Source organism: Geotrypetes seraphini, chromosome 4, assembly GCF_902459505.1.
Source record: "Geotrypetes seraphini chromosome 4, aGeoSer1.1, whole genome shotgun sequence".
Taxonomy (NCBI): domain Eukaryota; kingdom Metazoa; phylum Chordata; class Amphibia; order Gymnophiona; family Dermophiidae; genus Geotrypetes; species Geotrypetes seraphini.
Window position 1 is genome coordinate 27,265,149 of NC_047087.1, and position 12,796 is coordinate 27,277,944.

At 43.5% G+C, this 12,796-nt stretch overlaps 1 protein-coding gene and 1 long non-coding RNA gene across 2 annotated transcripts in view; one reads left to right on the top strand and one right to left on the bottom strand.

Moving 5' to 3' along the window:
• The window catches only part of LOC117359988, a 361,948-nt gene that overhangs the window by 322,151 nt on the left and 27,001 nt on the right, over window positions 1-12,796 (bottom strand). The gene's annotated exons all lie outside the window — the stretch shown is intronic.
• The window catches only part of ADAMTS18 (ADAM metallopeptidase with thrombospondin type 1 motif 18), a 182,249-nt gene that overhangs the window by 91,455 nt on the left and 77,998 nt on the right, over window positions 1-12,796 (top strand). Inside the window, exons 8-9 of the mRNA XM_033943503.1 lie at window positions 2,132-2,285; window positions 5,697-5,792. Of these exons, the coding sequence (XP_033799394.1) occupies window positions 2,132-2,285; window positions 5,697-5,792 (250 nt within the window). The remainder of the gene's footprint in view (window positions 1-2,131; window positions 2,286-5,696; window positions 5,793-12,796) is intronic.

The window sequence follows — 12,796 nt, forward strand, 5'->3', positions numbered from 1 at the left end:
TCCAAAATATGATATTCATAATCTTTGGATGATGGTTGTGGTCTAAAATAATCATTATAAGCAAGAAGGGGATTATTGCCTTGAGAAAATCATAATAGGTGAAACATGTTGGCCTAATATCCCTGTACTCCGACCACTAAGCTAAGTAGTTCTATATCGTATTTATAATCAAATGATTTAAAATTAAAAAATAAAGTTTAAATGGGTCCGATGAAGAAATGACACTTAGGGCCTCTTTTACAAAGCTGCACTAGCTGCCTTGCGCTAACGGCCCCGAAGCCCATAGAGATTTAAAGCACTGTTCTTCAACCGCTGGTCCGCAGGAAATTTCTGCCGGTCTGCGCAGGGCCAGCAAGATTAAAGGCTGCTATCTTACCGCCCTGCTGCTGCTAAAGCCAACAGGAAGTCTTCTTTCCGACGTCAATTCTGACATCGGAGAGGACGTTCTGGGCCAGCCAAGAAGACTTCCTGTCGGCTTTAGCAGCAGTAGCAGGGCGGTAAGATAGCAGCCGACCCAGGGAAAGGAAGGAGGGAGTCTTTTTTGTTTTTGCGTGGCAGGGAGGTAGGCAAGCAAGCAGGCTGGCTTTGGCCAGGGAGGGAGGAGAGAGGTAGACAGGCAGGCAGGCTGGCTTCGGGGGTGGGGGTGGGACAAAGTGTGGAAGGCAGTGAGAGGGACATAGGAAGGAGGCACTGGGGGCATTCAAGACAGGAAGGGGCACTAAGGACATGGGAAGGAGGCACTGGGGGCACTAAAGATATGGGAAGGGGGCACTAAAGACATGGGAAGGAGGCACTGGGGGCATTAAAGACATGGGAAGGAGGCACCGGGGGCACTAAGGACATAGGAAGGAAAGAGGGAGGGAATAGAAAGGGACAATTCTTGGGCCTGAGTGCAAAAAGAAAGAAATGAAAGAAAGGATACACAGACAGAAGGAAACACAACCAGAGACTCATGAAATCACCAGACAGCTAAAGATAGGAAAAATGATTTTATTTTCAATTTAGTGATCAAAACGTGTCCGTTTTGAGAATTTATATCTGCTGTCTATATTTTGCACTATATTTGTCTATTTTTCTATAGTTACTGAGGTGACCAGGTTCGCGGAGATGGGGCAGAAACGGGGTTTTAAAATTTTAGTCCTAGTAGTTTAATAGACCACAAAATAATTCTTTTATTTCTGCCGGTCCACGGATGTAAAAAGGTTGAAAAACACTGATTTAAAGGGCTTCGGGGCTGTTATCGCACGGCAGCTGCTAGCGCGGCTTTATAAAAGAGACAGTTAAAGCCACGGACTATGATAAGTATTGAGTCCCTGGTGATAGTGCTGCTTAGGACTGTTAGTGGATAATATTGAGAGACATAACGGACACTGTTTTAACTTATACACTTCTCCCTCCGGATTTGCGGGGGATAGGGGCAGAGCCGGACCGCGAATGGTGAAATACCGCGAATATCTTCTGGTCCGGCTCTGACCCACCCCCGCCTCCCTCCTGCCTTCCCCCTGGCATCCCGGCCTTACCTGGTGGTCTAGCGGTCTTTCGGGGCAGAAGCGATCTTCCTACGCTCCTGCCCCGTGCAGATCGCCAATAGGAAATAGCTGCCGTGAGTTCCCGTAGTCTCTTGAGACCACGACGGGAACTCCCCACAGCCATTTCCTATTGGCGATCTACACGGGGCAGGAGCGTAGGAAGATCGCTCCTGCCCCGAAAGCCCGTTAGACCACCAGGTAAGGCCGGGACGCCGGGGGGAAGGCTAAACTGTGGGGGATTTTTCTTTTTTTTCCCCCTCCCCAAAAAATCGTGAATATGTGAAATCGCGATTGCCGAAACTGCGAATGGGGAGGGGGAAGTGTAAACAGTTGCTTATTATCACTCACACACAATTATGTACAAACTCTTTCCTTTTAAAACTGCTTTGTGTGTAGTACCTAGCAGCCACTTTTGTGCACCTATTCCCTGCCTAAATCTTTTAAAATTATTGCCTGCACTGCATTAAGAAGCACTGCATTAAGAAGCACTGCATTAAGAAGCACTGCATTAAAAAAAATCTATTTTTCTTTTTGTTATTAATATATATATAAGAGTAATAAATATTTCTAGAAACCAAAACTAATTGTTATTGTCATTACAGTACAGATCAAGCCACCTGCCTGATTGACGAACCTAAACAAACTGGACATTACAAATACCCAGATAAACTTCCAGGACAGACCTACGACGCAGATACACAGTGCAAATGGCAATTTGGAGGAAAGGCCACACTCTGCAACCTCACTTCTGCCAAGGTATCGTATTTTTTTTCATGCTAAGAGTAGACCACGTGCTATGGATTGCTGATATGTTAAAAGAAAAAAAACCTGTCTGAAGCGCAAATACTAAAACACTTGAGTCTAAGACTGTGCAGGTTTGTCAGGGCTTAATTTTACCACATGACTGTTTGTTTAAAACTATAGTAGGACTCTTCTTTATCTTTGATGGCATGCTGATGAACAACTAACACTTCTTGCTAGAATCTGAATGAGATGACGGCCTTAAACTTTTAGGTACCACAGCCAGATCAAGTACCATTGATCAGTAAACTTCCTTGGTGCTTCACTATTATAATGAAACAAAGAAAGGAAAAGGAGACCCTAAAAAAATGGCATAAATATTAAAAAAGAAAAAAGAAGCTTAAATGTAAAATAATTCCGCCCGATATTCAGCACTGTTTACTATTAAAATTATTTTTAGAGTGCTACCAAACTTATGCAGGGCTGTGCAGCGTCACAAAGGAGACAGTCCCTGCTCAAATGAGCTTACAATCTAAACAATCAAGACAAACAGGAGGCCAGGGAAGGGGTTACAGTTAGAGGGGACGGTTGAAGCTGCTGGCTCGGGTGGTGAGCAGAGGGGAATAGGGTTATGAGTTGAAGGCTATCTCGCAAAGGTGGGTTTTCAGCCTACTTTTGAACAATGTAAGGGAGGGGGGGGGGGGGGGGGGGCCTGACGGACGGACTCAAGTACTTTATTCCAGGCATACTGGGCAGCCAGATAAAAGGAACAAAGTCTGGAACTGGCAGTGGAGGAGACGCCTTCTGTCTTGAATGGCCTCCTGCTTCCTCCTGCAGTTGATTAGTAATACATTGTAAGCTCTTTTGTTCCTGTCTGCTCTGTCTTTTGGCCCTGTTCCCCTTTGTTCCAACCCTCCTAGCCTGCACTGTAAACTAATTGCTATCCTTTGCTCTCTTCCAGGAGTGAACTTTAAACCATCCTCTCCAACCCCCACCTCTCTTGCCACCTCTAACTCCGCCCCTTGCTGCCTCTGACTGGCTGTAGCCACTCCCCATCAAGCCCTCAGGTCACCTTGCAAACTTTGCTACCTATTTAAACCAAGCCCTCTCAAGCCAGTGCCCCTTTTCAAACTTGGCCTCTGTCCTGAATGGTCTCCTCTTTCCTCCTGTCTGCTCTGTCTCTTGGCCCTGTCCCTCTTTGGTCCAATCCTCTTACCAAACTTTTAGGAAATCTGTGAAATCTTATTTGTATGACAAATTTACCTGAGAATCCTCTTCTATGAATTCTTCCCCTTACCAAATGTTTAAGGAAGCCTGTGAAATCTCTTTTGTATGACAATTTTGGCTAAAGAAACCCAACCATACTAGTTATGTAATTCCATTTGTATTTCATCTACGTCTGGCAGATTCTCTTTGTTGTAAACTGCTCTGCATTGTTAAGGTATAGCGGGTTATAAATAAATTATTATTATTATAATTATTAAGCTAAATGCCATCCTTTGCTAGGGTTACCAGACGTGTGGGAAAATCTGGACATGGCCTCTTTTTAGAGGACTGTCCGGGTGACCAGAGGGATTTCCAAAAACCCAGAGCCATGTCTGGAGGGCGTCAGCGCATCTGTGCAATCTAATGAGTTGAACTAATTATACTAAAGATAGTGTGCCTGATGGTGTCCATTCTGATTATGTTTTAATGAAGGCATTGTTACGAGATTTTGATGGAGCAATCTGAATTTTCTACTGGGGACGTTGTGCCATTTAAAAATGTGCTAGAAAAAAAATAGTGGTCTTGAATGATGAATCTTATGATCTAAGCTCACAATTTTAAATCTGATCCTTGCGGAGATAGGTAACCAGTGCTCATTGTTGAGATGTGGTCATCTAATCAAATTTTTGGGCATAAGTTAAATAATTTGACAATTGTTTTCTGATTAATTCTAGACATTTAGGGGCCCTTTTTCTAAACTGCATTAGGCGCTAACACAGCTAAAAATGGAGTGTCACAGGACACGCTCAGCCATCTTGCGGTAACTCTGAAATATGTATGTTCTAATCTCCAAATGCTATATATGGTGTATGAAAAATTAACACTGATCAGAATGGAGAATTGCGCTTAGTGTGATTCTATGCTGGGGGTCCCGCTATATATAGAATCATGCTTACGCGCCACTCTGCTTGTTTCAAGCCATTTTCAGGTTTTATGCTCAAAAACAATGTTTTGCTCATATTTTTATCTTTGTACCCTATATCATCCGGACCCCTGAGGAAGGCGGTCTCGCCGAAACACGGACCATGTAGGGTCCATCAGGACAATCATACTTATATTTGTATTTTTATTGTGAATAAAATCGTCTTTCAGGACATCCACATCCACAGTCTGTTGTTTTTATCTTTGGATTGTTTTTACGGTGGATCACTGGATCTCACTTTTTTTTTTTGGTTTGTTTGTTTTTTTAGTGGTCGTACGCAGCCTAACGTTTAGGTGTACCCGTTCAGGCTAAAGAAAACCAGGCCTAAATACCAGCATCTAAGTTGTATTCTATAGCAGTGTGCCTGACGTTTAGGAATACCCATGCTCCACCTCTGGCCACGCCCCCTTTTGATACTCATGCGCTAGAAGCGACACAAACCACTTTATAGAATGTGCCTACAAAGTTGTGTGTGCAATTTCTAATTGGTGCCAATTAGCATCAATTGTAAGTTGTTAATTACCAATTATTGGCACCAATTAGCAACTTAGGATGCCATATACAAATTTGGTCCTAAATGTGCTCAAATATATTTTAGATTTTTTTTTTTTTGAGGGGGCATCTCATAGGTGGAGAGTGGATACTCCTGCACTAACTATGGGGGTCTTTTACTAAGGCGCACTAGCCGATTTAGCGTGCGCTAATCGATTTAGTGCGTGCTAAAGATTAACGTGAGCTAAATGCGAACACGCCCATTATATTCTATGGGCGTGGTAGCATTTAGCGCATGCTAATCTTTAGCATGCGCTAAATCAATTAGCGCACACTAAATCAGCTAGCGTGCCTTAGTACAAGATTGCTTATATTACTACAGTATATACTATATTACTATACTGTATACTTACCACCTACGAAATTGGTGTCGGTAAGTGCTCATGCGGTAATTTTACAAAATGAACGTGCAACTTTAGTGCATGGCTATTAAATATAGAAAAAATAGAAAATAGTCCATTTTACTCTTGCAGTAAAAATAGCCTTACCATGTGGGAAAGATTCACTTAAGGACATTTTTTGAAACAGCTTAGTATCTTTGTTTTGAAGCCTGTAAAAAAACTACTGGAATAAACTACTGGACAGAACAGATTAATTTCAATTTGAAGAAACATTTTGTACTAGGGAAGATTTCATGTTTTGAAACATTAACTCAATTATCTGATGGTGTTATTTTCCAATTTTAGGACATATGCAAATCCCTCTGGTGTCATAAAGTTGGTCACAGATGTGAGACAAAGTTCATGCCAGCTGCAGAAGGGACGATTTGTGGCCTGAATATGGTAATCTGCCTGTAAACATTTTGGGAGATTTAGAAAGCTAGAACTTTAAAAGTAGAATGTGTCTATGCGTACTTCGCCTCAAAGATCATTCAGCCTGATATTCAAAAGACATTAGACATTTATAGAGGTCAAATGTGTACCTTAGAACCAATGTTAGGCAACCAGATGACTTGTGAAAATGCATTAGTATAGTTTTCTTTTCCATAGATCCTAATACAGAGTGACACGAGGACACATTTTCCCCCGTCCCCACGGGAACTCATTTTCCCATCCTGGCACGTTCTTATCCTGTCCCTGCCTCGTTCCTGCAAGCTCCGTCCTCATCTGCACTAAATCGATTAGCGTGCACTAATCAGTTAGCGCACCTGAGTAAAAGAGGAAGGGGGGGGGTAAGTGTTTTTAGTGTCCGCGATCCCCTTCCCAGACCCCTGGAAAAAAAAAAAAGCCAATTTCAGTCACAGATTCAGTTTTGGCAGAAACCGAAGATCCTGGTTCAATTCAATCTTGTACCAAAAATAGTTTATACAACGATCCTCGCTGTATCTTGACTGATAAGCTGCAAAAAATGTCAGCAGTGGGACTTTCATGCAAAGACTGCAGTATTTAAAATTTAAAGAAGAAAAATGGATATAGTGTATTTATTAAATTACATCCAGATGGTGAAACCAAGCAAAGCAGACCACTTGTCATCACCGTCAGAGGCATGTCATCTCTAGTATAAAAGGATAATCTCAATAAATCTAACCAGAGACTACTTCAGCAGATAAAAATGTTGTTTGTTTGATATTATGGTAAAGCAGAAATGTCAAATCTACCCTGTAGGTGGACAATAAAAAAAGGGAAAAAGCAGCGATAAACATATGGCAAGAATTTGAAGAAACTAATTTCGCTCTCACGCTAATAACAGCCCACAGTAAACTGCGATGGGACCAAAGTGATGCACTGGGTAAAGAGGTTTAAAATGCAGTTCTTTTGCAGGCTAATGGGAGCCTCACTCACCCTGGCAAATGCAAGCCACATGAACCAGTATGAGGGCATAGCAGTAATTGCCAATTTTGGAAAATGACTAGTTGGTAAATCCTAAATGACAATTATATATGAAGAATACATAAAGTGGTACTTTTCATAACATAACCCTAAATATAAGAACAGACAGGAAATGAAGCACGTTATTATTTCTGGACCTCTGGTTCCTACAAAAGAAACATCTTCACCTCTGGAGCAGGGTTATGCCTACAAGCTAGTAGGAGCTAGAGTTTCTCTCTTGCTTTGAACTCTTCCTCTTGGGGTATATGAAAATGGCGGCAGACAGTGGCGGAGTAAGGAAGGGGGCGGTCCACTCCGGGTGCCCCTATGTTGGGGGTTGCCAGCCCCCATTCTCCTCTCCACCCCCCACTACCGCTCTGCTTCCCTTCCCCCATCCCTTTTTAACATTTGCAGCCGCTCACGCCAGTGTCAGCTCTTCTTCTGGACCCGTACCTAGGAAGTGACATCAGAGGAAGAGCCGATGCTGACACGAGCAGCAGGTTAGGGTTGCTGCGAACGTTTAAAAGGTATGGGGGAAGGGAAAGTGTGTGCACGAGCGGCAGGAGGGAGCAGAGAAGGAGCGGATGGGGGAGGGTTAGAGAAGAGGGTGGGGGCGCTGCTACCCTGGCCTCCTCTCACCCTCACTATGCCACCCATGGCAGATAAAGGCCCAAATAATCCATCCAGTCTGCCTAACCGTACACGCTCTATAAATTAATAAATTAATTTAAATGGTTCTTTTTCTTAGATATTTCTGGGCCAGAAACCCAGAGTTCTGCCATCTACTGGAGTCTCTGTCAAAGCTCACTCCAGCCCGTCTCAACCATCCCAGCCGTCGAAATCCTTCCCAGCCCATCCTCAACTGAATGGCCATATAGGGGACACAGACCGCGCAAGTCTCCCCAGTTCTGGCCCTTTTTTTGTATATTACTCCAACTCGTGTGATTTTTCTAACATCTTTACATTGATTTTTCTTACACACAATCCAAATCATGTGCAAATTCTAGTATCAGTTGCATCCTCGGAATCGGACAAGTCTTTTTTTGGTTGCATTGGCAGATTCAGTTTTGACGGCAAATAAGAATCTTCAAAGAATGTCCTGAAGTCCGTGTCACACTGCGCTGGTTTTGTGTTGCTCTGAAGCTATTAGTTCAAAGAAAGCATGCTTATGTGTTCGTTCTGGTGTTGATTATTTATGGCTGGGCTGAATATTTCACACACTGCATCTGAATGAAAATCACATTTGTATGCTGGGTTCCGAGAGAAGCTAAACTAAACTAAACCTTAAGTTTGTATACCGCATCATCTCCATAAAGATAGAGTTCGGCACGGTTTACAGGTAATTCAATAAATGAGGGAAGGACATAATAAGAAATTAGAGGTTATGAAGAGAATAGCTAGCTTTACATTTTAAATAAATAGCTTTACGTTTTGGAGAAAAGCCAGGTTTTCAGATGCTTCGGAATAATTGGAATGAGCCTAGTTTCCGCAGCGGGGTAGGGAGGTTATTCCAAAGCTCAGTGAATTTGAAGAAAAGGGATTTCCCTAATTTACCTGAATACATGACGCCTTTTAATGAGAAAGAGAAAGTTAGAAAAAAAAGAAGAGAGAGAGAAAAAAAGAGAGAGAAAAAAAAGAGAGAGGAAGAGAGAAAGAAAAAAAAGAAAGGAAGAGAGAGAGAGAAAAAAAGAGAGTGGTAGAGAGAGAGAGAAAAAAAAAAGAGAGAGAGGAAGAGAGAGAGAGAGAGAAAAAAGAGAGAAAGAGAAAGAGAAAAGAGAGGAAGAGAGAGATCGGAAGAGAGAGAGAGGAAAAAAGAGAGAAAGAGAGAGAGAAAAAAAAAAGAGAGAGAGAGAGAGGAATAGAGAGAAAAAAAGAGAGGAAGAGAGAGGGAAAAAAAAGGAGAGAGAGAGAGAGGAAAAAAGAGAGAGAGAGGAAGAGAAACTAAACTAAACTAAACCTTAAGTTTGTACCGCATCATCTCCATAAAGATAGAGCTCGACACGGTTTACAGGTAAATTCAATAAATGAGGGAAGGACATAATAAGAAATTAGAGGTTATGAAGAGGATAGCTAGCTTTACATTTTCAATAGATAGCTTTACGTTTTGGAGAAAAGCCAGGTTTTCAGATAATTTCGGAATAATTGGAATGAGCCTAGGTTCCGCAGCGGGGCAGGGAGGTTATTCCAAAGCTCAGTGAATTTGAAGAAAAGGATTTCCCTAATTTACCTGCATACATGACGCCTTTTAACGAGGGGAAAGATAGTTTGAATTTGTGGGCGGATCTGGTAGTGTCAGGTCTTGAAGAATTCCAGGATAGTGGGATTAGGGGAGGAAGAATGCCATGTAGGATCTTGAAAGTTAGGCAGATACATTTAATGTGAATCCTAGAAATCACCGGAAGCCAGTGAAGTTTTTACAGAAGCGGGAAAACATGATCAAATTTGCTTTATGAAAAGATCAACCTAGCCGCAGTGTTCTGGATCCGCTGAAGTCTTTGAAGATTTTTCTTGCTTAGACTTAGATAGATGGAATTACAATAGTCCAGTCTGGAAAGAAAGATTGATTGTACAAGGACAGCAAAATGTTGTCGGCGGAAGCAGGATCTCACATTCCTCAACATGTGAAGACTAAAAAAGCATTTTTTTACCAAAGAGTTGAGATGATCATTAAAGGAAAGTGTAGAGTCAATAATGATGCCCAAAACTTTGCTTAAGAATGCACTCTTACTTGGCGTGTGAGATTTTGAAATCATCTTTTCTATGGCTCAGGGATCTTCAGCACATAGCATGATTTCAGTACTTCAGTGAGCAACTTTGTGGCAACAGTATATGAAGGTAGAGAAAATGCAGATCTATATTTAATTAATGCATTCATATAATGACTTACAATTAAGAAAATTAATCACCCACCCCATTAATTCTGATAGAATTGACTAAGGTAATTTTACCTCCTTAGGGGTGCTGTTTGCTAACAGATAGTACACGCTCATTCTGTTTGAGTGAACACTAACATTTAGAAATGCCCCACTAGATCAGGGTTGTCAAATTGCAATCTTAGAAGACCATAAAGCAGTCTGGTTTTCATGTTCCTAATGAATGAGACATATTTGCAATCACTGCTTCTATTGAAAGCAGATATATGAATATTCTTGAGGGATATCCAGAAAACCAAACCGGTTTGCGGCTCTCCAAGATTGCAGTTTGATACCCCTAATTTATGAAAGGGGACATAAGGGCTAATTTTGTGAATAGACGGGACACCGGTCTGCGGTATTTGTTTTTATTTATTGAGATTAAAGATGTACTTTTGGGCTGTTTTAAGGATTCTGCATTGCCATGCTGACAAACTGGGTTAGAGGCCAGGGCTAGACCCTTGCTTTTCAGCCCAGGAAGGACTAGGTGGAAGGGGAGGGAAAGGCAGCTCAGGACTTGGTCAGTGAGGACATCCAGTAGCCCAGCTTAGGGTCCTCCTTAGTCAGGTTCCAGAGAGAGCAGAGACTAAACTAAACTAAACCTTAAGTTTATATACTACATCCTCTCTATAAAGATAGAGCTCGGCACGGTTTACAGGAACTTTAAAATAAGGAACCATCCCCCCCCCCACACACACATAAGAACATAAGAAGTTGCCTCCACTGGGTCAGACCAGAGGTCCATCGCGCCCAGCAGTCCGCACCTGCGGCGCCCCATCAGGTCCATGACCTGTCAAGTGGTCCCTGACTTTTCCTATAACCTATCTCTACTTCTATCCGTACCCCTCAATCCCCTTATCCTTCAGGAATTTGTCCAAACCTTTGAATCCCTGTAGCGTGTTCTTCCCTATCACAACCTCCGGGAGTGCATTCCATGTGTGATTATAAAGAGAGCAGCGAGATTTACATTTTTGAGAATAGCCAAGTTTTCAGAGACCAGGTAGTTGCAAAAGAAAGTTTATGAATACTGTCCTGAAACCCAGTGAAGAGAAGCTTCAATTCAGCAGGAAACTCAAGACAACAGGAGGAAACTGCTAAGGGATTAATAAAATAAAAATAAAAAATAAAGGGGTGGATTTTCAAAACAATTTAACCACAGTCAAATCGCTTATTTTGGGTTATCCACTGATATTCTGTGGCACTTAACCAGTTAATTCAACTGAATATCATCACAGACAGCTAAAGTGAAAACTATTTTGTGGGTGGTCTGGGGTGGGGAGCAGAGTTGACTGTTATGCGTGTAACTGTTAATATTTAGTATATTACCACCTTAACTACTTAAGAGATAGCTGGCTGCATAATCCTGGATATTCAATGCTAGTGCCCAGATATGTCCCGAAATTCAATATCAGAGAAAAACCCCAGTGATGGCTAAAAAAACACTATTCACCACTGCTAGCTGAATATCTGTCCTCAAATATTTTATCATTAAAGAAGAAATGAATGTGTAAGATCTGATTTAACACTATGATAATTACAGATTAATTACTTTTGTGACTACTGTGTGCTGTTTGTTGGCTTTTGGCCAGGTACTAGTGACCTGGATTGGCCACCGTGAGAACGGGCTACTGGGCTTGATGGACCATTGGTCTGACCCAGTAAGACTGTTCTTATGTTTTTATGTGAGCCAAATACAGGACAATCAAGCCATTGTGACATCACTGATGATGTTAGCTCTTAGGCATTGGTGGAATAAGGCATTATCAATAATAATAAAATGCTAGAGGAGCATTGCGCTCTTGAAAATTTGTGAGCGCTGGCGCCCTGAGGTGTGCTTCTGTGGCAACATTCTAAACCTCAGGGCGCATGCGGGGGCTGGAGGCGCGCGACTGTGCTCTCTCTCTCTCTCTCCTAACCTCCCGGCTCCAGCGGCATAGGCAGCACCAGTGGCAGCAACCGAGTGGTGGACAGCAGCCCCGCTCCGGCCGTTGATCCTCCACAAACCTCCCGGCACCAGCGGCGTAGGCAGCACTATAAACATGCTGCTTCGCGCCCTTCTACTGCCGATTTCCTCTGCCGCGTCTCTGATGACATCATCGGAGGCAGACGCGGCAGAGGAAATCGGCAGTAGAAGGCCGCGAAGCAGCGTGTTTAAAGTGCTGCCTACGCGGCTGGAGCCCCGAGGTTTGTCGGTGGTGGGAGGGTCAGGAGCAGGCCGGATGGAGCAGGACAATGGCAGTAAAAGAAGGGGGAGGGGCCGAATGGAGCAGGGAAGAGAAGAGCAGATCGCGGTAAGAGAAGGAAAGGGGGGGGGTGGGGGAAAATGCTGCTACTGTTTCTGCACAGGAAAGGGGGGATAGGAGGGAAATGCTGTTGCTGCTGCATAGGGAAGTGGGATGGAAATGCTGCTGCACAGGGAAATGGGGAAAAATGACAGACAGACAGCGGGAGGGAGGGAGACAGAAAGAAAGAAAGACACAGGGGCAGGGAGAGGAACAGAAAGACAGACAGAGAAAGGGGGCCAGAGAGAGAGAGTCAGCGGGAGAGGGAAAGGGGGCTGTTTTAGGGGGAGGGGTGTGCTTGGGGCAAACAGCTTTGCTCTGGGAGGGAAGACAGAAGGGGCCATGGAGAGACAGGGAGAGGGAAAGGGGGCTGCTTTGGGGGGAGGGGTGTGCTGGGGGGAGACAGAAGGGGCCATGGAGAGATAGGGAAAGGGGGCTGCTTTGGGGGGGAGGTGTGCTGGGGACCGACAGCTTTGCTCTGGGGTGGGAAGACAGAAGAGGGCCATGGAGAGACATTTTGGGGGGAGGTGGGTGCTGGGGGCAGACAGCTTTGCTCGGGGGGGGGGGAGGGGGAGACAGAAGGATACAGACAGCAGCCAAGGAGAGAGAGATAAAGAAACACAGACAGACAGACATCTATTCTAGCACCCGTTAATGTAACGGGCTTAAAGACTAGTGACATCATAATCTCAGCTCTAGAATGTTGCTACTATTTGGGGTTTTGCCAGGTACTAGTGACTTGGATTGGCCACCATGAGGACGGGCTACTGGGCAAGATGGACCG